General features: G+C 37.9%; 5 protein-coding genes across 10 annotated transcripts; all 5 read right to left on the bottom strand.

Annotated features, from left to right (window-relative positions):
- Positions 1-538: 538 nt before the first annotated feature.
- LOC125494712 (uncharacterized) lies at positions 539-1,450 on the bottom strand. The gene is made up of 2 exons (XM_048638431.1): positions 1,398-1,450; positions 539-1,349 (listed from the first exon to the last, which is right to left on the bottom strand). Exons 1-2 carry the CDS (start codon positions 1,448-1,450, stop codon positions 539-541), a joined length of 864 nt encoding a protein of 287 aa, XP_048494388.1.
- A 1,838-nt stretch (positions 1,451-3,288) lies between these two features.
- Positions 3,289-11,835, bottom strand: LOC104887275 (ribulose-phosphate 3-epimerase, cytoplasmic isoform). 6 transcript variants are annotated; one of them, XR_008967961.1, is made up of 9 exons: positions 11,541-11,835; positions 10,220-10,586; positions 9,617-9,679; positions 9,395-9,501; positions 9,209-9,306; positions 8,970-9,062; positions 8,852-8,909; positions 5,012-5,168; positions 3,832-3,971 (listed from the first exon to the last, which is right to left on the bottom strand). XR_008967961.1 is itself a non-coding variant. In XM_057392510.1 (8 exons), exons 2-8 carry the CDS (start codon positions 10,393-10,395, stop codon positions 3,822-3,824), a joined length of 729 nt encoding a protein of 242 aa, XP_057248493.1. In that variant the 5' UTR covers positions 10,396-10,586; positions 11,541-11,829; the 3' UTR covers positions 3,289-3,821. The 6 variants fall into 6 exon arrangements, 3 of the variants coding, with proteins under 3 accessions (XP_057248493.1, XP_010670191.1, XP_057248494.1); XR_008967960.1 differs by having other exon boundaries at positions 3,833-3,971; positions 4,924-5,168; XR_008967962.1 differs by having other exon boundaries at positions 3,833-3,971; positions 4,924-5,168; positions 8,852-8,893; positions 11,541-11,834.
- Positions 11,836-16,520: 4,685 nt separating this feature from the next.
- On the bottom strand, positions 16,521-17,027 carry LOC104887371 (uncharacterized). The gene has a single exon (XM_010671987.2). It carries the CDS (start codon positions 17,025-17,027, stop codon positions 16,521-16,523), a length of 507 nt encoding a protein of 168 aa, XP_010670289.1.
- Positions 17,028-19,661: 2,634 nt separating this feature from the next.
- On the bottom strand, positions 19,662-20,744 carry LOC109134437 (uncharacterized). The gene has a single exon (XM_019248180.1). The coding sequence runs from the start codon at positions 20,742-20,744 to the stop codon at positions 19,662-19,664; it is 1,083 nt and encodes a 360-aa protein (XP_019103725.1).
- A 1,182-nt stretch (positions 20,745-21,926) lies between these two features.
- On the bottom strand, positions 21,927-23,015 carry LOC125494711 (uncharacterized). The gene is made up of 2 exons (XM_048638430.2): positions 22,719-23,015; positions 21,927-22,645 (listed from the first exon to the last, which is right to left on the bottom strand). The coding sequence occupies exons 1-2, from the start codon at positions 22,906-22,908 to the stop codon at positions 22,221-22,223; spliced, it is 615 nt and encodes a 204-aa protein (XP_048494387.1). The 5' UTR covers positions 22,909-23,015; the 3' UTR covers positions 21,927-22,220.
- Positions 23,016-27,387: the final 4,372 nt, after the last annotated feature.

Below are 27,387 nucleotides of genomic sequence, written 5' to 3'. Positions count from 1 at the left end.
ACTTCTTTCCATTTTCGTTAATGGTTTCCACATGGTAACCATTTGTGCGCAGTTCTTTGAAACTAAATAGATTTCTTTTAGTTTTACCTGAATACAATGCGTTATTTATAGTAATGTGTGTTCCTTCTGGTAACACTATGCATGCCTTTCCTGAGCCTCAACCATATTTGCAGTGCCTGCAATGGTGTTGAGGTCGCCTTTTCTTGGCTTGAGCTGAGTGAAGTATGACTTGTTACTCAGGATGGTATGTGTAGTGGCACTATCAATCAGGCATTGTTGGGCGCCTTTGTTTGTCATTATCTTCATTAAAACATAAATTTGTCAAAATCTAACACAAAATTTATTCATAGAAAGAGGTACATTACATGAAATGATAAAAAGGGAATGCAAGATACAGGAGACATCAAGTAAGACAAGAGTACATGAAGTAATGTGATAAAACATCATAGGTTGATTTAGGGGGGGATAAGAGGGCTAGACATCAGAAATATCGTCCATGAGGTAATCAGCTACATCGAGCTCTAGGAGCGGAGTAGTTTCAGTGACAATTTATTTCGCCACGTCTCCATTGACCCCTAGTAGAGGCCACATATAGATCCACAAGATGTTTGGCTGTGCGGCATTCATTTGCCCAATGTCCTTGAATGCCACATTTAAAACATTTCTCTTGTGTTCTTTGTTGGAAGTTTCTTCCTCCGCGTCCTCTATTTGGGCGCCAGTTTTGGTGTCCTCGTCCTCTTCCTCTGCCATTTCCATTGTCATTTCTTTCTCCATTACCCCTATTTTTGAACTGACCATTCCAGTTTGAGTTACCTCCCCGCTTATTCCAGTGCTTGCCACCTCTAGTGGCATTTGTTTCAACTGCTACGCTGGTACCTGCTGGCCTTTGATTATGAATTGAGAGCAGGATTTGGTTGTTCTGTTCTTCAACCAAAAAGATGGCAATTAGGTCGCTGAACTTTTGGCAACGCCTTTCACGATATTGTTCTTGCTGAACAACATTATTGGCATGCACAGTGGAGAGGGTTTTCTCAATCATGGCTCGTTTAGACACAAGTTCTCCACACAGCTTTAGCTGTGAGGTGATGCGAAGTACTGCAGAATTGTACTCGCGTACTGTTGCAAAGTCCTGAAACCTGAGTACTGACCATTCTTGTTGGGCCCTTGGAGCGATAATTCTTTGAAAATGCTCAAATCTATCCTTTAGGTTATCCCATAACTCTTTGAGATCTTCCACAAGGATGTATTCAGATTTGAGTTCTTCATGTATATGGTGTTTGAGAAATAACAATGCTTTCGCTTGCTCCAAAGGGGTAGGGGCACCACCTTTGACAATGGTATGGTCGAGGCTAAGTGACTTTAGGTAAGCTTTTGCATCCACCCTCTATTCTAGATACCTTTGGCATGAGGCTTCAAGGATCTCAAAGTCTTGGTTTGCAAGTCTAGCCATTTCTGAGTTCATGTGATGTTCTAAAAGTATTAGTAGAAAATTAATGCATAAATATATAGAGTTCCGAAAGAAAATCACACTGGGATGTAAGCCATAGTGGTCCGAGAATCCTTAACCGTTCAAGAGGTTAAGGGTTCGAAACATGATAATAACATGAAAGTGAACAATATATATATATATATATATATATATATATATATATATATATATATATATATATATATATATATATATATATAATATATATATAATATATAATATATTATATATATATATTATATATATATATATATATATATATATATATATATATAAGGTAGCATATTTTTTTGTTTAATTAGAATGTGACTATCATGTCCAAAAGTAAACCACATGTGTTAATAGCATATTAATAGAAAATTTACATAATTAAGCATTATAATTGCGTTTTACAATATGCAGAAAAAGAATTACAATAATTCCTACTAAAACTGTTATAAGTATCCTTCCCTAGTAAAACATGACCTTCAACTGTTTGAAAGATTCTAGAAGATTTGGTGTGTTGTTTTGAGGGCGGCGGTTTCTGGCATTGTACATGGTGGCCGAAAATAGTGGAGATGAAATTTGTGAAATTTTATGAGAGAGAAAATTTTATATGGTAGAAGTGAGTGAGGGAGGCGGATGGAAAAATGGGAAGGGTTAAAGTCTCTTTTATAGTGGTATAAAAACACTATACATATTTAACAGGTAAAATATATACTAGTGAGTAATACGTAAAATTTACGTAAATTCTGACAAAAAAAACTAAAAGAGAGATAGAGTATATGTAATAATTTATAGATAAGGAAATAGTCATACCTAAATTACCTATCATTGTAATTTTGTTTCATAGAGATTATATAAATGAGTGCATAAACACTGGCTATAACATGTACAAGATGAATGTTTGTTAGAGCATGCATGAGTGTATTATAAAGAATGTGAAACTATGATTAAAATATGTTTATAGATTATGTATACGTAAAGTGCTATGTGATGCGTACTAAATAACAAATAATCAAATTGTGTGCAGAACTGCATTGGAACAATCATAGCCTGCGTCAAACTTCAGAAAAGAAAACGTAAACTTTAATGCATCCACTTGGTTGCTATAGGACAAAGTTTCAAGTTAGCATGGGGAATAGTTGCTGACAAACAATAAGGGATAAGGGACAAGTCATCAGATTATGTGTCATCAATTTGCCATTGGAACTAGTAGCTTTTTCAATTTAGAGAAAATCTGAAGATCCTACTTATAAGTTGTTTTCGGTGCAAAGAAGTTTAGCTATTTCTTCTATCATTTTCTTGTACATAGTCACAAAAACTTTCTTTCCACCTCATTTTTTTTCACAAAAAAAACATGATTTCTATGAAAAAAAAATATATAGTACAGAAAATAAATAGCAGGTATTTCCACCATTATAGCTATTTTCGTGCTGATAACGTGTTGTATTATAGAGAGGTTTTAAGCAAGATTGGAGAGTATGCTCTTGTTGTTGTATTCTCCATTTTCTCCCGCGAAGTGCGGTATATATTGTGCCGGGTGAATAATTCACCCGGTGATACATCATATCACTGCATAACTGCAGTGAAGTGTCTAATTATGAACGGCAAAATACGGCGCCATTTATCCGTTTACTGTTTACATAGAATATTACAACAACTTGAATGTTTTAACGGATTATGTTAAACTTGTTCAGGACTTGTTCAACGACACAGCAGAAAGAGGCACAAGCCATTACCAAAGACATTGAATTGAATATTTGAAGAAATGAAGTTGGTAGAGATTAAATTAGTGCCCAGACAAAATGTTGAGAAGGTACATGTATTAGCCCATAAGGCTAGAATCGATTCACATTATCCTGTTCAATTCAATATTGCAGCTAACCAAAAAAAGAATCAATATTTGGATACAGATACAAGTGTACTCAGACAAGCTGAGCAACCCCGAGTTTGTATCTAACATGTGCCTAGGCTGCGCCCACCTAATTCAAATTAACAATCTAGGTCACCAACAATCCTCCTTGCGACAAACAAAGGAACGAAAAGAGAGAACACTCAAGGCATAATGATTTATCACCCCTTGGCCTTGAAAACTATAGAAAGTGGCACAATTCATCTTCAAGAAGAGACATTGACATTACAAATACACAATTGTATGATGCCCAACCACTCACTATGTGAGTAGTATGTGGTATTTATAGTTTACAGAGTTTATGTAGACTCAACGATTCTCCATTTTTGTATAATTTATGCGAGCCACAAGATGTCTATTCCAATGCTGGGTAGAATCCAAGATGATTTTATTTGAGCAACTGACCCTGCCTTCACCTACATTTCCCGGAAAATATGCCTATTGCTGAGCTTCCTCCACGCTCTTCCTCAGTAATTTGATAACCTGGGCTGGTTCTGGGGCCCCAAACACTGAACTCCCAGCGACAATACAATTTGCCCCAGCCGAAGCTGCAGCGTTGATAGTAGATGGCCCCAAACCACCATCCACCTGAGTAAGGCAACAAGAAATAAGTTTTCAGCAAGTCCTTATTTGGATTTTATCTTGACTATTTAACATAGAAAAAACTCGCAAAATCTCGACCCGTTCCACAATAACTGTCATTGTGAACCCGAGCTCCCTATCACGTAAGTTGTCTTTTAATTGCTAAGACAGCCGTTTTAATGCTCTATGTTAGTACTTCTCTAAAATGGTCATTTCAACAAATAACATGGTAACTCTAAATTGGTTACAGAAAATCAGTCACTCAGATAGGTGTTAGGTGCACGCAAGATGGACTGGAAAGGATTAATGGAAAAAACAATCATTAGCATATCATTACTATGAATCAAGATTAGAAAGACAGGCACTTTGGGTAGTAGAATTACTGTTAACTTGCTAGTAGCTTGAAGGATAAGCCAGGTAGTTTTATTTGAGAAGAAGCATATTACGGAGAGAGAAAGTATGTTGAATATTGCTGAATGTTTCGTTGAAATTTTAAGAGTTCATTCTGAGAGAATCAAGCCTCTCGAGAGCTTCAATATCTTTTGTTATTGGCTTATTGCTGAAACTTTTTCACTTCTAGCAATGAAAATCATCATCATCTTCCATTTATTTCTAGTCTCATATTTCATTTTATTAGAATCACTTAGTCCAAAGCTATCGACTTTAGGAATATTCCATCGGGATATCGATTTAATTCAGTTTGAAAACGTATTATTAACCAAGGGTAATTATAACAAGAAATCCTCAGGAATAAAGAGCTTCTCAAAATACCGTCTTATTTATAAAAAAATTCAAACTCATCCTGATATTATAAAAAAATCTGAATAAAACTAGGTCATTAAAAAACTGAGCTTCATAGGTAAAGAACGGAAAGTAGGGATAAATGACGAGAAATTGGAGTACAATGGGTACGGTAGCCAAAAAGAGAATAAACAATGAGATTAGTATTGGAAAGAACCTCATTGAAATGACTAACGGTCCCATCTCCGGTCTAAATTTTTGGAAAAAACCTCATATCCTTTAACAAGCAACATATCATCATCTACCTTAGACCAAGTTCTTTCCTTCAAACTTGTAAGAAAAATCTTCAAATTAAAAGAATTTCATTCCCTTGGCATGCCCATGTTAATATTGGTGTGAGCAACTCAATAGGCTTCAATTCTCTCTCCTCTCCTCCACAATTTGCCACTACCACCATCAGAACTGCAAGAAACTATTGACCCATTAGCCACATATTCAGTCCTACCAACATTTAGATCCGAACTGTCCACCCCAAACAGACCCATTACGGCCAATCATTTCCAATATTGGTTCCGAAGTATCAATACACATTAGAGATACCAATCAAATGAAACAAGATCTTCCTCAACCAAAAAGCCAAAACCTTCTCCAAAATACTATACCCAATTGCAATAGCCCATGTCTTTTTTTTAACTTTACAAACTTTTAACCAAACCAACGGAGTCCGCTCTAATTTCTCTCTTCAAAAAAAATCAAATGGAGGTGAATAGGTGATGATACACCATGTCATACATGTAAAACTCCGTATTTTTAGTAAGTTATTAATTATAACTTTTAAAAGGTTTTAATTTACTAAAAAGGCTTGTTATTAATCAGAAAGGTTTTTAAAATAGGCTTTTATAATAAATTATGGGTGTTTCGAAAAAATTCTAGCCCAAATTAAATGTTGGGCCTATGTTTACTAATTCTAATCCAAGAAGTTTGTTTAAACAAAATTTTTAAAAATGTTTTAAAGGAAATCCTAAAAGAGTTACAAAAAGAAAAAAAAGAGAAAGATAATTTACGCTAGTGAGTTGTTTATCAATCAAAATTTTATTACTTTTACTTTTTTTTATCTTTCGAGTTTAGCTTCTAGAATTATATATGTTTGGGGATCATTTATCTTTTTTCTCCCAGTCTTAATTGGATGATCGTAAAAAGTAGTTGGATCTTAGCTAATTTTGTTTATCTTTTCTCTTAAACCCATATTTTAATTTTATAGTTCCTATTACGACTATACCTATCCAACTAGTATAGATAGGGGCTTCCACCCCTCATATTCTTCAAACCAAATTTGAGATATAGATCTCTTTTCTCAAGTTTAAACTCTCTCTCCCTCGCACTACCTATTCTCTTCTCCCTTTAGTAGTGATTAATTTTCAAGATGCGTGTATATGTAGATCTTTAATAATTGTTTGACATACGTAGTATCATGTTTCTAGGTTGTTATTTTGAATTAATATACATGTTTTATATGAGTGTATTATGAACATTATGTGTTTTCATGAGTACGTAGAACTTAATAAGAACTTGTTGATAATTTCAGTATAATGTTGGATTGAATTTATGATGGCCTAAGTTATTCTTTTTATTTGATCATTAGGATACAACAACATGTCATAATTCATGATTCTATGATTCCATAACATCATGTGTCAATTAATTTGCCACTGTTGTGTTGTTCCTACGTTAACAGAATAATATGGAGGAATTGTTGTATAATTGAATTATAATTGGAAAAAGATTAGCGGTGAATTTCTTCAAAAATGACGCATTAGAGTATCATAAGTCATAATACTAAGCTGATTTCATGCTATTTTCTTAGAGTCAGTGTTTAGCACCATCAATATATATACAGTTTTTACATGACTTCCTAGTTGACATCATTATTATACTATTAGTAGAGTTTCAAGATTATTTCTTGAGCTAAATTTTATGCCTTTTAGATGACTAAATTCATAAGATTTTTTTTTAAAATGAGGGTTATTTCCAAAGAATTTTTATTAGTTATAAGATGTTTAATGATCACAATTATAAAGAGACAACGGCTTGTTATTATTAGCAAGAACGGTTGGTATTACATTATTACCCATGTACTTTTGGTAGTAAGTCATGTGGACAAGGCAGTAACTCTTCGTCATAGACTCATTAAGGAATATTAACTTGGGTTGTGCACACTTTACAAAAAGTACTTAGGCAAGAAAAATGAGCTTTTATTAAAGTTATATGCTTTATGTTATATAAGTATTACAAGTATCCAAGGAAGGTTTATCAAAATAATTTGAATGTTAAATTATATAATGTGTTTAATATTCCCCGTATACACATACTCAGCAATTTTATTGACAACTTTTTATTTTTTTTTGCTTTATCCCTGTGATTGATCCTATTTTGAGCGAGTAGAATTTACAAGTTGATATGATGCTTACTTCATATGGGGGAGCTAGTGAGGAATAAATAATTCAGTAGTTGTTATTTTATTTCCTCTAATCTACTGTCATAGTTGAAATATAAAGTTTATTTTAACAAAGAGTTAGTTATTTTCAATTATTTCCGCTGCATTAGTTTAAAATTTAATTAGTAGCTAGTATTAAAGTCTTCAACGTTATCACATGACAGTAATGCTCTCAAATTTATGAGTAGTTTTATACTAAAATATATTTTTAGAAAGAGAAATATGGGGTGTTAAAATATAGGGTAAAATTCTTTATGCGCAAAAAAGTACTCCTTTCATCCTTTATGTTCCTTCCCACTTTGCTTTCAAGAAAAGACCACATTCTTCAGGAAGGGGAAAACATCAATACCGGGCCAATAAGGTGTGAGCATACAAGGCGTGTAGTGGTGCACAAAATAATGGGATGGGTTGGGGTCATGGTCATGCCTTTACCGTCGAATGGAGATGATCATAGGATTTAAGGAACACAAAGAGGAGTTTGCCCACTAACTTAACCCACTTCTTCTAGCTCTCTCCTCTGGCCCCCATTCCCTTCTCTTTCTCCATTCTCACAATAGTTCATATTTGAAATTTCTTGTATCAAACACATCTCTTAGCAAAGGCCGCAAATAATGGAAAAAAGAATTTGACTTGTAAGGAGTGTAAAAGACATTACTATTGTAATAGTTTGTCATATATAGGGCAACTTAAGCACATCAAGCAACTTTATCACAATATCCCAATTGGGAATGACTCATGTCATAAGAAACATGAAAATCATTATAAAATGTATAACTAGAACGAGGACATATGTCCGCTAAAGGTGAGTGGAACATGTTACCTAGACTCATATACCCATGTCTGAAACGGTACGTGTAAGTGTATGACTCCGTTATTCTATGAAAAATTTCAATAATTTTGGCCCAAAATGAAATGTCTATGTGTCCGTGTCTATGTCCGAGTGTCAAGGATCTAACATGGATACTTGAGGTGAATTGAAGAGTCCATATAACTAAGGTGGAAGAGATATGAAAGGAGGACCATGCCACTTTGGATCAAAATACTCATTCGATAGATACTCCATTTCATTCCATAGAAAATAAATCATTGCAGAAGCGGCTTGTATCGGATGTGGAACGAATCGCGGCCAATGCGGCATGAATTTTTTTAAAAGGGCTTTAACGTCATATTTGCAAATTTATACTTAAAGAAGTATTTCTTCATCATAATATATGAAACAACCCATATACATCCAAACTTGAATGCCCCCACTAATTTATTCTCATGTTTTGAGTGTGTGCATGTTGTTTTTCTTACTATTTATGTTTTTCTTTCGTCAATTTTGTCAAAAGTACGGACGTAGGGGAAAAAGAACACTCTAACGCGGCAAGGACATGATTTTTGTCGTGGCGTTCTATAACGGGATTTCTCGATAATGCAACTTCCAAATGTGTTATAGAACGACCGTCACATAATGGAACGGCCAAGTTTTAATTCCATGTTTCCTTCTATGGACTTCCATGTGGCATGAAGTGTAAGAAATTAGTAAAGAATTGAGAAGTTGTTCGCCAAAATACATTTGAAATGGAGCAATTATAATAACTGATTACAAGGTCATTTATCAAATGATACATAATCGCATCAGAAAGAGCATACTAATGTGAGATGGTACCTCAACATCAAGGGATGGATACTTCTTCCTTAATGCACGAACCTGGATGGTCAAACAACTAATGTTTTATTAGAGATCATCATTTTCCACGAGTATATTAAACTTATAATTTCATTACCTTATCCATCGTTTCTGGCATAAACTTCTGCCCACCAAATCCAGGCTCAACAGTCATAACAAGGACCATTTCAACTGGATTATGTCCTTCCACCTATATTGCAAAATATAACGCATCTTAGGGAGGGGCACTCAACTAAAATTTAACTGGAATACTTTTAGATAAATAACTTCACCACAACATCATCAAATCTTTCCAGCGCTAAAGAAACAGTTTCCAGAGCTCAATGCATATACTACCAGAGGGTAAACTTCTTCAATAGGTGTCCCAGGCTTCAATGCAACACCAGGTCTCATCCCTTCCAACTTTATCTTCTCAACAAGTTCTTGCCAGTTGTCTGAAAAATCAACAACAAGCATCACGCAAATGATAACACTGATAACAACAAAAAAAGAGCAGTTGCAGTTCTGGCATTTTGTAAGCACCTTTAGAGACCTCAACATGAAATGTAAAACCAGAAGCACCAGCTTTTCCGAATGGCTCCACATAAGCAAGAGGATTGGTGACCATGAGATGGCAATCTAAATATGCCCTATAAACACGTAAAAATAAAAAGTTCCAAAATGTTCTTGAAATCTGTGGTAGTTATATTCTAGGCATGCACAAACAGAACTTAAATAAAGCAAGGAGTTCAGAGAGAGTATTACTGAGTATGCTTTCTTAGACTCTCGATAACTGGAGCACCAATCGTAAGATTTGGGACAAAGTGCCTTCAAAAGAGAAATAATTTAGGCATAAAGATACAGTAATATAAAGATAGATGAGCACCAAAGGGTATCATTAAATAGAAACAAGCGAGGTACTTTGCCAATCGTAAAGTTTAACTAGCACCACAGGCAGAACTTCAAATCAAAAATAAAGTTCAACAGAAATAATAATACATACAGAAGCCAAACAGAAAAAAGTGAAGAAAGAAACAATGAAAAAACTAAAAAGACCTAAACCACTAGAGAGAATCTTCTAGAACAAGCAATAAAGCATTTCATTTTATCACTCCAATGCTTAATGTAATGATTAAGCAAGAAAGGCGCTTAGCATCTTATATCATGCATAGACAAAAGGCATGGCAAGAAAAAATCTGCCACTCTGAGGCCCACTATCCTCAATTTTCATACCAATTCCTACTCAATGTTTGACAAGATTTACATAAGGCAACTCATTACGGACATGACACAGCTAGGCTTATTGAACATCTAGATATACATGGAGAGCTCTATGCACAAATAAACAAGAAAAACTAATATAATCACCATATCAACCATAAGAATGTAATCAGAAGTAAAATTGCATTGTTTTCCAAACTGCATAAACTTCTCCTTGCCTCCAGCAATTTAAGAAATTTTCTACCTCCAAAGAATAGACTATGACTACATCTTGTCAAACTACTGCATATTAGTAGAAATCCATGAATGCGTTGACTAGACATGGTTAACCAAAAGTTGTGCAGTCAACTAAGGGTCTACTACAGGAAATAGCACTGTGACTGCAGAGGTAAGGCTTCATCATTGGACCCTTATACCCCACCAACCGGCAGGATCCTCATAGAAGGCACTAGGCACTGGTATACAATTATCCAACAGCAGTCAGTCTATATTATGAAATGTCCACATACCCATCCTGCAAAAACCAGACAGCCGTCAGTGAATTTCAAAGAGCTCCAGAGGACTCAGAAAGCTGGCATTCCCTCAAACAATGGAATTGAGAGCATCAATCCACGCACAAATAAGAGAAAATTCATCAATGAAAAATAGTCAAGCACGTAACAACCAGAGATGGCAATATCACCCACACCCAATGGATACGATGCGAAACCTAAAATAAAAGTGTATAGATTGGGTGAGGATTGGGCCGGGTTTCGGTGATGCTCCATCTCATTCATTGCCCAACCTTTCAGTTGTTCACATGTTGACCAATTACCTCAATCAGTTAATATTAAAAACACAGACATTAAAAATTCCATTTAGAACAAATTCCTAATCATTCACAAGTTGCTAACTTGATAATTCTGAAGAATTCAAACTCTAAAGAGTCAGATAATATTTGAACCAATTCTCATTCTTGAAGTTGCCTTTTTTCTAGGTTTCACAGTTCACTTAAAAGTCTCAGCCTTACACTTCCTCTCTTCTATTCTCTTGTCCAAGAATCAAGTTGATGACTGGTGTCACTGCTCTCTCTTAACTTGGGTCAACGAATACATTAGCAACAATTACCAAAGTGCTTATAGCTTTCATCAAATCAATGAGATTCGATCTCCTTACTAATGGCTTATAAGATAATCGAAATGACAATTCACCCAAACTCTATTCAGCCGACCTTATTTAAAATAATGAACAAAGAATCAAAAATTTGAAATAGTACCTAATACTCCCACAACTAATCTTCCAAAGTCCGATAATTTTTAATATCCTCAAATATACTAGATATACTACTTTTCTCGATGATCTGAGTAAAAAATGTGTTCTGAATTGGGCAAACTCAGCTCAAAAAAAAACAAAAAAAAAACCCATAAAGCAAACAATAAACAACAAGAACAAAAATGAAGAAAATGAAGAAAAAAGTTGATGAGATTACCATGATATCCATGTGGAGCCAATCAGCGCCACAATCAAGCATACGTTGAGCTTCAGAAGCCAAATTGGCAAAGTCTGAGGATAGCATAGACGGTGCTATTTTTGCTTGAACTCCCATTTTCTTTTATTTTTTTGGTTATTTTGCTGTGATTAAGGAATTAAAGAAAATCGTTCATTCGTTCTACAGAGCTCAACTAAGAACTCAGAAGGGAGACCGACTCCAAATAGGGGGTTTTGATTATTGTTTTCGTTGTTTCACCAACCACAATTCACAATTGGTGGCAATTCCTACTTTCTCAGAGGTAAAATAGAGCCGCTTCTCAACAGAGGAGTTCCTTGAGACATGGAAAGACCATGTTACCCTTTACAAGTATGTTAGAGGCATTCCGACCTGCATGGACCGGGTTCACATTAAAAAAATATTGTCGATTAGGTCCAGGCACGTGACCCCTACAAACTACTCACCAATTCGACTTGTGTGGACCTGGTTCACATTAAAAACTAGTTATTAGGCCCGGGCTATGCCCCGAGTAAGAAAAAATTTCATTTATTAATATAATATTTTATGATAATAACAATAAATACAACTTAGCCTAGTGGTTAAAACTTTAGTATATGTACTTGAGGTCTCGGGATCAAACCCTATACTACACAATTTCTAAATTATTTTTATTATACATAGATTACATGAACTAAAACTCCCTAGGGGTAGTACTGTAGTGGTCAACACTGCTCTTCAAATGGTATCATGCATACATAATTAATTTTAATGAACATGCAAATCTATTTATTTTTAAAAATGCAAGGGATATGTTTAATAACATTAATTGTGGAAACATGGATCACCAAGAGAAGTTAGATGAGATGGTGTTTCTTTGAAAACTCTTACATAAGGTCATGGGTACAAGCCCAAGCTTCAGCATATTTATTTTTAAAATAATGACCACTTGGCTTTGTTGGTTAACAGACACGTGGCGAAATTCTTGTGGCAAGAGGAGGGTGCCACGTGGCGCATCAACGTTGTTACGCACGCCTTTTAATATATTAGTATAGATATTGTAGACCACACACAGGCACGTGACCCACTATAATTACTCTCTCTCTCTCTCTCCAATATTTCCAAAATCCAAAGATTCTCTTGCTCTAAAATTTCTGCAAATTGTTCTCTCTCTTCCTTCAAATTATTTCTCAATTTCATACAAAACCTAAATTTATGTACATCTCTTTCAAAATCAAATTATTATTCTTATTTGATTCAATAATTGTAACACGATATTGATTCGAAATTGATTCTTCAACAATTCCAGTTCAATTGAACAACTACAAGAAATTCATGAAAAATTCGAGTTTGATTGAGCAAATAGATCTCAATCAAAGTATTGTACCATGTAATATAGACGACTTAAATCGAAGCATTGAAGCACTCGACGACGAACATATCACAATTCAATCCAAAATGAACATCAAGATCCAATTGTAATAGATCTCAATTATACACCAAATTTTGAAGTTAACATCATCGAAGTAAATAATTTCATTCGTTTGATTAAGCAAAGCAGTAACACCATAATTTTCTGTAGAAAAAGTGGAGATGTTTCATGATGAGCTCGAAAATCAAGTTGACGAGCAATATGCTATAGTCTCAACTGATGAATCTAAATCAGTTGTCATTCCAGGTTAGTTTAATAAAACACACTATACCATACAGAAAGACACTATAGAATATTAAAAAAAATATTAAGTATACTATGGAACACAATAATGCAAAATAGTACACAAAACACACTATATCATAAATAGATACATTATATCAGACAGAAACACACTATAGCATATATAGAAATTATTATGTACACTATGAAACACACAGATGGACTAGTACAAAAAATACGCTATATCACATACCCATACACAATATCATAAATAGATACACTATATTACACAGAAACACATATAGAAAATATTACATACAAAAATACATTAGAGTACACAAATACATATACTATATGTAACATCCCGTCCACAACAAAGAAGAGAAAAGACTAAAAATAAGGAAAATGGAATGAATAAAGGCAGCGGAAATACAAATGGGACGGTGATGCTACTCTATGGAGTAGAACCTGAACTATAAATAGAATAAGTCATCATAAGCATAGGTCAACTCCAAGGTGAATATATAAAAAGGGAAAATGAGGTCCCATACCCTCATCTCCAACAAGTCTCAAAAGAGTCATAAAACCACCAAAGAAATCTCAAAACCGAGTAAAACAACTGAAATCTGTAGTTCCAAAACATAAGTCAAAACTAGAAGTAGGTACTTATAACCAACTAACTAACTAGTCCTAAATCCAGATTTGGAATGCTCATCCACTATGACAAGCCCCACTTCTTTGCTCACACGGGTAAAACACACAACCCCGATCCAAATTATGACCACTCTAAACAGCGTCGTCATCTGCACAAAGATTCAACAATTTTCACAATCAGTGGGTAGTAACTAGCAGTTCTCCCAGCTCAAATAGAAACAGATAAGAACTTAAATAATTAGAAACAACATCAGAAAATACAATATCAACCACCATACCCACCCTAAGATACAAACGACCGTCAAAACAGCTAGACACTCTACTAATACAACCGAACCCCGTCAACCATGCAACAAATGCGGTCAGCGAGCTCAAACACAACAGACCATACCGTCTGTGAGTAGACTAATTGGACCATGCCGCCCAAGGCCTACGTTGCATATTCGAGGAACCATACCGCCCTTTTCGAATAGCCAGCATATTCGAGGAACCATATCGCCCTTTTCGAATAGCTATATTACTACGGATCATACCACCCGTAGGGAACCAATGGACCATACCGCCCAAGGTTAAGTAACCAAATCCTAGGACCATACCGCCCTTAGGATAAACAAACACAAATTCCTAGGACCATACCGCCCTTAGGAATTCAAACTCAAGTTCCTAGAACCATACCGTTCTTAGGATTACCTAATGAAGACCTCTAGAACGATACCGTTCCTAGAGTCACACTATCTAACAACGTGCAAGCATAAATATCAAGCATGCATCAACCAAATCCAACCGTCAATATAAACAAGTTATAAACGTAACTCAACCCATCGTACCCATCAAGGTTCTATCATGAGTTTGCATAGCCAACACTAACAACCGGCACATTTCAAGACTCATAACCAAGAGCTACCCGCCACAAATGGGCACCTACCCTTAATGAAGCACTTTAATCAACCAAAGATTACTCGTACACCCTTAGTATACATACCTAAGACCAACCAAGCAAAGATACACAAGCTGTAAGCCAAAAAGGAAATTAAAACACAACAGCACGACCCAGGGGACAGACCCTCGTCGCGAGGGTGCGACGAGCATCGCGGGTCGCGACAGCCAGCCTTCGCGAGTCGCGAGCAGCCTTCTGCCGTGGCCTGCGAGCTTCGTTCGCTCACCCACGAAGGCTTTGCCGACGCTTGCTCCAGCCACCTACGCCTATACCAACACCAATTCTCACCCACACTCACACCAAACACCCTCATACAAGTCCATGACTCATCAACAACCACAACAACAACATACTTCATCAATCACCACAATGACAACCAAGAGTCCAAGACACAAACCAAGGAAATCAACCAAATGAACACCACCATACACCAAGAGAAAACAATAATTTGACAAGTGCTAACAATAAGGTTATAGTAGAAATTCCAAACACGAAAATAATACCAACAACTATAGAATCCACATGAAACTTTAACCATACAATCCTCGAAGTTCCACCTAGCATGATACTACGTTCACTAACGCATTTCTAACAACCTAAATTCAATACCTATACGCTACCGAACTAGAATAACGCTGGTTACCTTTTTCTTGGGAAGATACGCAGTAGAAAGCCTCAAATATACTCTAAACACCTTGGGAAAAATCACCACCTTCAACTCCTACGAACACAACACAACGATCTTGATACGTGCTTGAAAACCGGTGCAAAGATAACGTGAAACCAAGAAACGTGACTGATTTTTGTGTGAGAATAATTGTGGAAGAAGCACAAACTTTTTCCCTCTCTCTTTCCCTTTGATAGGCGTGTGAAATGAGGATGGCAAAGGGCCAAGAGTTGCTGATTTTATTTTCAGAAATTAAGGTGAAGAGTTTGTGGTTTATGAGGTGCATTAAGGAGGAAAAATGAAGAGGTTGACCTTTGGTTATCACAACGTTACAAGAGGATCAAATAAGCTGTCCAAAACTCTTCGTATATTATGGCAAAATATCAGAAATTTGGACACACACAAAATACAATGTACAAAGCGCTAGTACAATGTACACTTCAGACACCAAGTAAAAATGTTCAAAAATAATATGTACAAGCATATACTTTCAAAACTAAAAATTATCATTACTAACGAAATACAAATACGCACATACTATACTACCACATTATACACTCGGCACACACAAAAGTACTACATTGTCCGTTTCATAAGAACAATGCGGACAACTGTATTATACGACTAACACAATGCCACATAAATAAAACCTACATTATAACCATTGCACAAAGTCAATTAAAATAATGTAGGTGTAAAAATATATATATATATATATATATATATATATATATATATATATATACATATTAATATATATATTATATTATATATATTTATATATATGTATATATATATGTATATTATATATGTATTATATATATATATATGTATATATATATATGTATATATATATATGTATATATATATATGTATATATATATATGTATATATATATATATATATATATGTATATATATATATATATATATATATATATATACTTTCCGAAAATAATTTAGTAGAAATATAATTTATCACATCAGATAATAATAATTAACACGCGAAAATTTCAGAGAAATTTCGGGGTGTTACAATCTCCCCTCCTTAAGAAAAAGTTAGTCCTCGAACTTAAAATAACAAGGAAAAACCTGAGACAAAAAGCTCGGGATACTTGAGTCTCATCGACTCCTCCGTCTCCCAAGTGGCTTCCTCGTACTTTTGGCTTCTCCAAAGCACCTTAACCAAGGGTATCACCTTCCTTCTCAGGGCACGATTCTGACGGTCCAAGATCTGAACAGGTCGCTCCTCAAAAGTCATGTTCGGCTCAACAGAGACCGACTCTATAGGAATGACATGAGACAGATCGCTGCGATACCTCCACATCTGCGACACGTGGAACACATCGTGCACCCTCGACAACTCTGGGAGCATAGCCAACCTGTAAGCCACCTCCCCAATCCTCTCGAGAATCTCATAGGGGCCAACATACTTCGGGCTTAACTTGCCTTTTTGCGCAAATCTCGCCACTCCCTTCATCGGAGATACTTTCAACAACACCTTATCTCCAACGGTGTAAGAAATAGGCTTCCGACGCAAGTCTGCATAAGACCTCTGCCTATCTTGAGCAACCTTCATTCTAGCCTGAATCACCTTTACTTGCTCAACAGTATTTTGGATCAAGTCTGGTCCCAACACTAACGAGTCACTTATGTCGCTCCACAAGTAGGACTGCGACACTTTCGCCCATACAAGGCCTCATAAGGAGCCATCTGAATGCTAGCATGGTAACTGTTGTTGTAAGAGAACTCCACCAAGTTCAATGACTTCAACCAAGATTTTTGAAATTCCAAAGCACAAGCACGGAGTATATCCTCCAGAGTCTGAATAGTCCTCTCAGTTTGCTCATCCGCAGCAGCGTGGAAAGCGGTACTCAATTTCAACTTAGTACCAAAAGCTTCTTGCAGAGCAATCCAGAAATGAGACAAAAATCTCGGGTCACGATCAGATACTATATCCTTCGGAACACCATGCAATCGGATGATTTCATTAGCATAAGCTTCCGCTAACTCCTCCATAGACCAAGTATTCTTCATCGGAATAAACCGAGCCACCTTAGTCAATCGGTCCACAAGCACCCACACAACATTCTTACCACCAGCAGCTCTCGGAAGACCCATAACAAAGTCCATCGAGATAGAATCAAACTTCCACGCGGGAATTGGCAATGGTTGTAGCAAACCACCTGGTCTTTGATGCTCGATCTTGACCTTTTGACACACCAGACACCTAGCCACAAATTTGGCCACTTCCCTCTTCATGCAAGGCCACCAGAAGTTAGCCTTGAGATCCTTGTAAAGCTTATCACCCCCAGGATGATTAGAGTAGGGAGTACAATGAGCTTCTTCGAGAATCTTCTTCTTAAGCTCTAAGTCGTTAGGCACACACCAACGACTCATAAACTTTAGACCTCCCTCGGAATCGACTTCGAAATTTTCGGCTCGACCTTGAGCCTTAGCTTCACGGATCTTTTCCAACTTAGCATCATTTTTCTGCTTCTCTCGCAACTCTTGGAACAAGGCAGGCTCGACACTCATAGCACAAAGAGTTTCTACCGAACCCTGAGGTACCACCTCGATTTTGAGCTTCCGAAATTCATCACATAAGTCTCTCGGCGGAATTCTAACCGCATTAAGAGAATGCTTCGACTTACGGCTGAGAGCGTCCGCAACCACATTAGCTTTGCCCTCATGGTAATCAAGCTGCAGATCGTAATCCTTGATCAGCTCCAACCATCTCCTCTGCCTCATATTCAAATCTCTTTGAGTGAAGATATACTTGAGGCTTTTGTGGTCGGTAAACACCCTACACGAAACCCTTTTTGTGGTCGGTAAACACCCTACACGAAACCCCATACAGATAGTGTCGCCAGATTTTAAGAGCGAACACCACAGCAGCCAACTCCAAATCATGAGAAGGGTAATTCTTTTCATGCACCTTCAATTGCCTGGATGCATACGCCACCACTTTTCCTTATTGCATAAGAACACAACCCAACCCGAGCTTCGATGCGTCACTATATACTTCAAACCCAACCCCTTCAGTAGGCAAGGTTAGAACAGGAGCGGTCGTGAGACACTTCTTCAATTCTTGGAATGCTTTTTCACACTCTTCGGACCACAGAAACTTGCTCTCCTTGTTCATCAATTTAGTCAATGGCTGAGCTATCCTTGAGAAGTCCTTGACAAACCTCCGATAGTAACCAGCAAGACCGAGGAAACTCCGGATCTCGGAAACATTTTTAGGACTCTCTTAATCCACCACAACTCTAACTTTGGAAGGATCCACCATAACTCCATCCTTGCTGATAACATGGCCTAGGAATGACACCTCCTTCAGCCAGAACTCACACTTAGAGAACTTTGCAAACCATTTCTGTTGCCTCAGAATACCCAAGATCAACCTTAGATGCTTCTCATGCTCTTCTTCATTCTTAGAGTACACCAGGATATCGTCGATAAAAACAACTACACACGAATCCAGGAACTCATGGAAAGAGTGGTTCATCAGATCCATGAATACAGCAGGGGCATTAGTTAGACCAGAGGGCATGACAACGAACTCATAGTGCCCATATCTTGTTCGGAAAGCGGTCTTAGGAATATCCTCCTTCTTCACTGGAATCTAGTGATAACCTGACCTCAAATCTATCTTTGAGAATACTCCCGCATTCTTTAGTTGGTCAAACATATCCTCAACGCGGGGCAAGGGATACCGGTTCTTGATAGTCACCTTGTTCAATTCTCGATAATCGATGCAAAGCCGCATACTCCCATCTTTCTTTTTGACAAACAGAACAGGAGCACCCCACGGCGAGACACTTGGCCTAATAAATCCCTTATCAATCAGTTCTTGCAACTGAGTCTTCAACTCTTGCAACTCGGCAGGCGCCATCCTATACGGGGCCTTTGACAGAGGAGCAGTACCATGAGTCAAGTCAATGCTGAACTCAACTTCTCTTTCAGGAGGGATACCCGGAAGCTCATCAGGAAAGACGTCCGGATACTCACGGACAACGGGAACGTCCTCTAATTTCACCTCTTGGGTCAAATATTTCACCATGCAGAGGAACACTTGCGCCCCTTTCTGACGGAGCCTTTGCATTTTGAGAGCAGATACGATCTTTACTCCCTTCTTCAACACCAGTCCACTATAGGAAATACGCTTGCCACACGGACTACTAAGAGTCACTTTTTGATCGCGGCAATGAATCTAAGCACGATACTTGAACAACCAGTCCATGCCCAAAATAACATCAAACTCGACCATGGAGAAAGCCTTGAGATCGGCAGGAAGATCAATACCCAACACAGAGATAGGCACTCCACAATATTCAGCCAAACAAGGGTAATTCTCACCAGAAGGTAGAGAAATAAGAGTTCGAATAGGAGAACTCGAAGTCAATTTAGCTTCCTTGGCAAAAGAATTAGACACACAAGACACGGAAGCACCAGAATCAAACAACACAGAAGCAGGAACAAAATTAACAAGAAAGGTACCAGAGATGACGTCGGGATGAACATCGGCGTTGGAATGAGTCATACTGTAAACCCGATTCTTTGACGGAGCAGAATGACTAGGAGGAACAGGGGGCTTAGCCGTAGCCCTCGGATTCTTGGGACACTCATAACTCTTGTGACCCGCTTCCCTACAATAGAAGCAAATAATGGCAGCACCCACACAATCCTTCCCCGGATGCATGGGCTTCTTACACCTCCGACACTTGGACGGATCAAAACCATGCCTAGAACTGAAGCCTTGGTATCCACCACGGAAACTTGACTCAAACCTCGGCTTCTTAGCCGGACTAGGAGCAACAGACGTAAAAGGCTTCCTTACAGATGTGGCCTTAACAGCTTCTTCCTCTCTCAGTGATGCATGGACACTCAGGGCCATCTTATAAGCAGCTTGGAAAGTGGTAACCCCCGAACACAGCACCAGAGTCCTTACCCTCAGATTCATTTTCTTTATATACCTCTTAACCCTCTCAGCCTCGGTGGGAATAACAGTACCAGCGAATTTAGACAGCTCTGTGAAGCGGTCGGTGTACTTCTGGATATCCATATTCCCTTGAGTCAGAGATAGAAACTCCTCATGTTTTTGCCAGCGCAACTCATCAGGGTAGAATCTCTCTTTTAGCTTGGCGGAGAACTGGGTCCACCCAAAACTAGCTGTAGCCATACACACATCCTTCACCGTACCCCACCAATTATCCGCCTCTTTCTTCAAATAGTAGGTCCCAATAGGTACCATTTCGGCAGCAGAGCAGTTTGTTGTCGTGAAAAGCTTCTCCATCTCCCTTAACCAATTTTCCAGAGCCACAGGGTCAGCAACACCATCATAATTAGGGGGCCTATGACAGTCAAACCGATCGAAAGCAGACTGCCCACTACCAGAAGAAACAACTCTATTAGCCAAAGAGATGAAAGCATTTTCCAGACTTACGCGACGACGACGCGCAACTTCCTTTCTAGCAGCTAACTATTGTCGTGGAGGCATACTATAAGACGAAAACTGTCACATTAGTCTATCAAAGTCACATAAGCAAGCATTAAATTGATAAACATAGTAAACAAAAGGGAAATTCTATATGGTGACCTTGTATTATTTTAAATTCTATTTGGTAGCCAAAAATAAACTTCTTTACATATCGTGACCCTGTACTAGTTTGCCTTTTTAACTCGTGAAATTACTAAGCCTAAAACGTTATGTTAACGTTAAGTTTTCATTTTTTTCATTGTATAATGCGTTAGGTTAGCTTAGTAACTTGTTTCGCTCCAAAAAAAATTGTTAGTTTCCCTCCCAAATGTATCAGCCCATTCCCCATATAAGCAGGTCCTCAAAGAACCTAAAGCACCATTTTTTTCTTCCTTTAATTCTGTTTCTCTTCAATGGCTTCGTCTTCAAATGCTTCTTCTTTCTCAAGCTTGGGTGCTACTAATGAGGGTCCTTTTGTGTGGGTTAAATTGAGACGTTGTGTTTGCCAATCTAATGCATATTTTGAGATTAAAATTTCTGGATCTACTGCTAATCATAACAAGCTATACTATAAGTGCAAAGCGTGTGGAAAATTTGGCTGGGTTGCAGATGCAGATATGAAGAACGAAGTTGCTGCTGTGGGTTATGGAGTTAGGGAGATGGCAGTTAGGGAGATAACATATGAGATAGCTGATGTCAAAGAGAAATTAGGTTCGTTTGTCAATAATGGAGATGGTTGTTAAAATGACATGGTTTATGTACATAGTTATGGTTATTCTTGTAATGTTGAAATAGTTACTTACTAGGCTGAAGTGATGTATTGTAAGCAGGAGTAATATGTATTTCCAGTTGTACTTTTGCAAATCAAGAAATGAAGTTTAATTTCTCCAAAATAATTCATCTCATTATATCTAAATGAAGTTTAATTTCCACAAATCACATAATGTGCAAAAAGAAGGCTTACATTCCTAACAACCTTATGTGAAAACAAAACATGGTTACTAATTAGAATTCACCCCCCCTAAAACAAATTTATAAACTAAACAGGTTGTGACATGGTCAGTCTTGCACTTCTTCTTGGTTGGACCTGAAGCACTGGTTGTGAATATGTGGTTGCTATATTGTCTTGTTGCTTCTTTTGTTTTGCTGTTGCACCCCCCTTACAAGTTAGAGAGTTATGCCCAAACTCTTTACAATTGCCACACCTAATGGTCTTGGACCTCTTCCCCTTTTGCTGCTCATCCTCCTCCCTTCTCCAATTTCTGCATGGTCTTCCTGCCCCTCTTTTCATCACTAGGGGTGCAATCTCAGGTAGCACATTCTCAGGCTCTGGCCTGGCCACTGTTCAGGGTCAGCTATTGACTTTATATTGGATGAGTAGGCTCTCTTGTACACCTCCACACTATACCAACTGCTTACATACTTGTGAGGATCCTCTTTGGCATGTAAAATGACCCTTATACCATGTTTACATGGTATTCCACTTATTTGCCACAAATTACAAGCACAAGTTCTGTTAATCAAGCTCACTGGCAGAACTGACCTCCCATCATGTACTTCAAACTCTCCTTGACCAGAGAAATAAGCTATGCAAGTCCTTGAATCTTGGCATAGGGTTTGGACCCTCTTGACAATATTGGGACATATGTCAGTGTTTTCCCAGCCCTCACAAATCTGCCTTCTGGATGCTAGCCTGACCATTGTTACTCTTCTTATACCTGCAAATAAGAAAAAAAACAAGTCAACACAGGCCTATTAACTTGAAATAACAAAAAAAAACACCAATCATACCTTCTAGAAGTGTCAACACAGGCCTGCATCTATCTATGCCAAGTGTAGCATTAAAGCTTTCCACGAAGTTTGTCTTATTAACATCACTTTTAATATCAGGGTTGAATTGCCACTTTGTCCACCTACTTTGATCTCCTAACTTTGAAAGCCATACTCTTGTGTTAGGATTTACTTTGTCCAAAGCTTCCATTGCCTTCTTAAAAGTGAACTTAGATGTGGCTCCACAAGCCTTCCAAAATAAACTGAACAGTAGAGGACCTACAAAGACCCTCTTCCAGTTTTTACTTAAGTGTTTACAGCAATACCTTCTCCCAACTTTTGGCCAATGCCATGTCAATGCCCTTGTGAAGAACAGAAAAAACATCAAACTTCTGCATCAGTTATAATACAATACAATAATTAATAGAAGCAAAGAAAATAATTACAAAATATATGTACCTTTTGCCTATCGGATATAATGCACCAGTTGTCACCTCAACCACTATCCTTCAATGCATTCTTTAAATGCCACACAAAGAATGACCAACTTTCACCATCCTCACCAGGTACAATAGCCCAAGCAAAGGGGAATATTTCATTATTGCCATCAAGGGCTATTGCAGACAAAAGAATGCCCCCATAGTTACCCTTAAGGTTTGCACCATCCACACCTATCAAACTTCTGCATCCAGCAAGTAACCCCTCCAGAGGTCCTTTTAGAGCAATGAATATAGAAGAGAAAGACAATAGTCTTTCTGGATGGTCTGGGGGTGTCCATGCATAAATTTCAATAGACTCAGGGTTTATTTCATTGAGAATTTCACAATATCTAGGCAATAAACTATAAGAAACATCATGCCCCCATGTATTTCTATCAATGCTTCTGCCCTCATCTTGTAAATAGTGCTCTGTTTCATTTGGATTCCATATCTCTGCCATAACAACTCATTCAGAGACTTTGCACTAATGTCATTGTTTGCTCTGATATCATCCAGTAGCTTCTCTTTTGCCCACTTGCAGGTTACCATTGGGTTGCTCACTTCTAGCCCCAGACAAGTGTATTCTGAGTTTTGGATGGATTTGATGGCCCAAGTTGTGCCATCTGGTAGCCTTGAAGCATGTAGTCTTCACATACAACCCTGGGCAGAACATACTGCAGTATACCTAGTGTTACTAGCTTTGTCAACAACCACAGAGAAACCACATTGAATGCAGTAGTCTCTCACCACACTTCTCAAATGATGCTTGTCTAGAAATAACATCCAAGGCCTAAGCACTATCTTTCCAAACTCATCATCACCATATAACTCACCATTCTGGTATAACCTCTTCAAGTAGTTAGATTCATGTTTTCCATCAATCTTGACATCATCATCATCTTCAAAATCATGGCCCTCATATGGGTCATACTCATCATGAATGTTTTCCAAACCATCATCATCAGATAAGCCATGCTCAGAGACCAAACTCTCATTAGTGTCAGTCCCATTTCCAGTAGGCGAGTACATTTCATCATTATCCAAGTTATGCCCCCTTCATCTGTGTGCAAACTAATTGCTGCATTGTTAAGATCAGTTCCATGGCTGCTACTGTTCCCACTAGTAGGCCTCACATTCAACCCTTTTCTAGATGCAGTGGTTTTAGGGATTTTTCTTGCTCCAACAGATGTTGTTTTAGATGCCTTTGATGAACCCTCAGTTGTACCAGAAGCAGTATTAGGGTGGAACATAACAAGATTCATGTCATTCACAGTAGTACTAATAGTAGTCACTATTGTTCTATGGCTAGGGCTAGTACTAGGACTATGTAACAATGGAATGTGTTTCACAGGTTCATTTTCTTTCCTAGTTACATGAGCCCTCCCCCTTCCTCTTCCCTTTCCTGTACTTCTTCCCTTAAGGCTAGCTCTCCCCCTACCTCTTCCCCTTCCTCTGACTGGACTGGTGGGTACACCTTCATTGATTACATCAATCCATGTTTCCTCTATTGCTAGGTTAACTGGATTGTCATTTGGTGAATAAGGGATAGAGGAATTAATTGTGTCAATAAATTCAGTAGCAGAACATATCTGAACTTCTCTATGCCTTTGGCTCCTCCTAGGTGTGTTAGTGGCAGTTGGTTTCAAAGAGGGTGCAATAGGTTGTGACAACCCATCATTACTCTCCACAACTTTCTTCCTAGACCTTAAGCTTTTCATAGCCTTCATGAGTTCAGATGGTTCACTAAGTTCCCCAACCCAAATGTAGATTAACTTAGACCCAGGTAAGTTAGCAAACATTTTCATTAAGTCACTGTCAGTTTGTAATTCAATGTGTTTCATCTTAAACACATAATTAAAGAAAGGGTTCTTTGGGACTTGAATTTTGTTTTCCCGGGTCTTATCTTCGTACTCTATAACTAAGTCAATTAAATTGAAAGTATCAATATCACTTACAACCAAATCAACACCAAAACCCTTATATTGAAATTTCAAAACCACAGGTTCAGACATTCTTCAAGAGCAAAATATACATGCAAGAAAAACACATAAACATAGTATCAACAACTACAAAATGAAGAGAAGAACAAAAAAACCAATGAAATTCAGAAAAAAATCGACATACCTGGACAATAATCGAACCTTTACAAACCCAGGAGATGCCAAAATTGGAACCTTTTTTGCAACCTTACTCCTCAATTGCACTCTTTCATTCGAAGCTCGCTCAAAAAATTAGGGTTTAGGGTTGAATCGCATTCGAAGCTCGCGCAAAAAATGCCCCAAATTCGCAGGTGAGGAAAATTTTTACGCCTCAATCGCAATTGAACAGGGACACAGTTGTTTTTGGTTCAGAAGAAAAACATGGCAACGAAAGAAGTCAAACTTTAAAATCAAAATTTTAAGTCAACTAACGTTTGTTTAGTTTGTAATGTCACGTTTCCTAACTGCAAGCTAATTAAGGGTCACAATATGTAAAGAAGTTTATTTTTGGCTACCAAATAGAATTTAAAATAATACAAGGTAACTCTCATACACTCTAGACTTGAAGCCTAAGACACTAGTAATCCTAGTCACAAGTCTACTCATTCTCTAGGAAGTAGTAGCAACTTAAACAGAGCTCCTGGAACGTTTTGCTCTGATACCAACTGTAACATCCCGTCCACAACAAAGAAGAGCAAAGACTAAAAATAAGGAAAATGGAATGAATAAAGGCAGCGAAAATACAAATGGGACGGTGATGCTACTCTATGGAGTAGAACATGAACTATAAATAGAATAAGTCATCATAAGCATAGGTCAACTCCAAGGTGAATAGATAAAAAGGGAAAATGAGGTCCCATACCCTCATCTCCAACAAGTCTCAAAAGAGTCATAAAACCACCAAAGAAATTTCAAAACCGAGTAAAACAACTAAAACAACTGAAATCTGTAGTTCCAAAACATAAGTCAAAACTAGAAGTAGCTACTTATAATCAACTAAGTAACTAGTCCTAAATCCAGCGTTGGAATGCTCATCCACTATGACAAGCCCCACTTCTTTGCCCACACACGGGTAAAACACACAACCCCGATCCAAATTATGACCACTCTAAACAGCGTCGCTATCTGCACAAAGATTCAACAATTTCCACAATCAGTGGGGAGTAACTAGCAGTTCTCCCAGCTCAAATAGAAACAGATAAGAACTTAAATAATTAGAAATAACATCAGAAAATACAATATCAACCACCATACCCACCCTAAGATACAAACGACCGTTAAAACAACTAGACACTCTACCAATACAACCAAAGCCCGTCAACCATGCAACAAATGCGGTCAACGAGCTCAAACACAACTGACCATACCGTCTGTGAGTAGACTCATTGGACCATGCCGCCCAAGGCCTACGTTGCATATTCGAGGAACCATACCTCCCTTTTCGAATAGTCAGCATATTCGAGGTACCATACCGCCCATTTCGAGTAGCTATATTACTACGGATCATACCACCCGTAGGGAACCAATGGACCATACCGCCCAATGTTAAGTAACCAAATCCTAGGGCCATACCGCCCTTAGGATAAACAAACACAAATTCCTAGGACCATACCGCCCTTAGGAATTCAAACTCAAGTTCCTAGAATCATACCGTTCTTAGGATTACCTAATGAAGACCTCTAGATTCATACCGTTCCTAGAGTCACACTATCCAACAACGTGCAAGCATAAATATCAAGCATGCATCAACCAAATCCAACCGTCAATATAAACAAGTTATAAACGTAACTCAACCCATCGTACCCATCAAGGTTCTATCATGAGTTTGCATAGCCAACACTAACAACTGGCACATTTCAAGACTCATAACCAAGAGCTACCCGCCACAAATGGGCACCTACCCTTAATGAAGCACTTTAATCAACCAAAGATTACTCGTACACCCTTAGTATACATACCTAAGACCAACCAAGCAAAGATACACAAGCTGTAAGTTAAAAAGGAAATTAAAACACAGCAGCACGACCCAGGGGACAGACCCTCGTCGCGAGGTGCGACGAGCATCGCGGGTCGCGACAACCAGCCTTCGCGAGTCGCGAGCAGCCTTCTGCCGTGGCCTGCGAGCTTAGTTCGCTCACCCACGAAGGCTTTGCCGAGGCTTGCTCCAGCCACCCACGCCTATACCAACACCAATTCTCACTCACACTCACACCAAACACCCTCATACAAGTC

This window comes from Beta vulgaris, chromosome 2 (genome assembly GCF_026745355.1).
Source record: "Beta vulgaris subsp. vulgaris cultivar EL10 chromosome 2, EL10.2, whole genome shotgun sequence".
NCBI lineage: Eukaryota > Viridiplantae > Streptophyta > Magnoliopsida > Caryophyllales > Amaranthaceae > Beta > Beta vulgaris.
The sequence above is the reverse complement of the archived record's forward strand: the minus strand, read 5'-3'. Positions and strand labels throughout refer to the sequence as shown.

What these genes read in the sequence shown, in the direction of transcription:
- LOC125494712 (XM_048638431.1), bottom strand. Translation starts at nt 1,450, where the DNA reads ATGGCTAGACTTGCAAACCAAGACTTTGAGATCCTTGAAGCCTCATGC. An exon ending in CTTGAAGCCTCATGCCAAAG is followed by an intron (nt 1,350 to 1,397) that starts GTATCTAGAATA and finishes AAAGTCACTTAG; the next exon opens with CCTCGACCATACCATTGTCA.
- LOC104887275 (XM_057392510.1), bottom strand. Translation starts at nt 10,395, where the DNA reads ATGTCTAGTCAACGCATTCATGGATTTCTACTAATATGCAGTAGTTTG. An exon ending in ACATTCTTATGGTTGATATG is followed by an intron (nt 9,680 to 10,219) that starts GTGATTATATTA and finishes TCTCTTTTGAAG; the next exon opens with GCACTTTGTCCCAAATCTTA. An exon ending in TCATGTTGAGGTCTCTAAAG is followed by an intron (nt 9,307 to 9,394) that starts GTGCTTACAAAA and finishes TTGATTTTTCAG; the next exon opens with ACAACTGGCAAGAACTTGTT.
- LOC104887371 (XM_010671987.2), bottom strand. Translation starts at nt 17,027, where the DNA reads ATGAAGGTTGCTCAAGATAGGCAGAGGTCTTATGCAGACTTGCGTCGG.
- LOC109134437 (XM_019248180.1), bottom strand. Translation starts at nt 20,744, where the DNA reads ATGGAGAAGCTTTTCACGACAACAAACTGCTCTGCTGCCGAAATGGTA.
- LOC125494711 (XM_048638430.2), bottom strand. Translation starts at nt 22,908, where the DNA reads ATGGAAGCTTTGGACAAAGTAAATCCTAACACAAGAGTATGGCTTTCA. An exon ending in TGTGTTGACACTTCTAGAAG is followed by an intron (nt 22,646 to 22,718) that starts GTATGATTGGTG and finishes TCTTATTTGCAG; the next exon opens with GTATAAGAAGAGTAACAATG.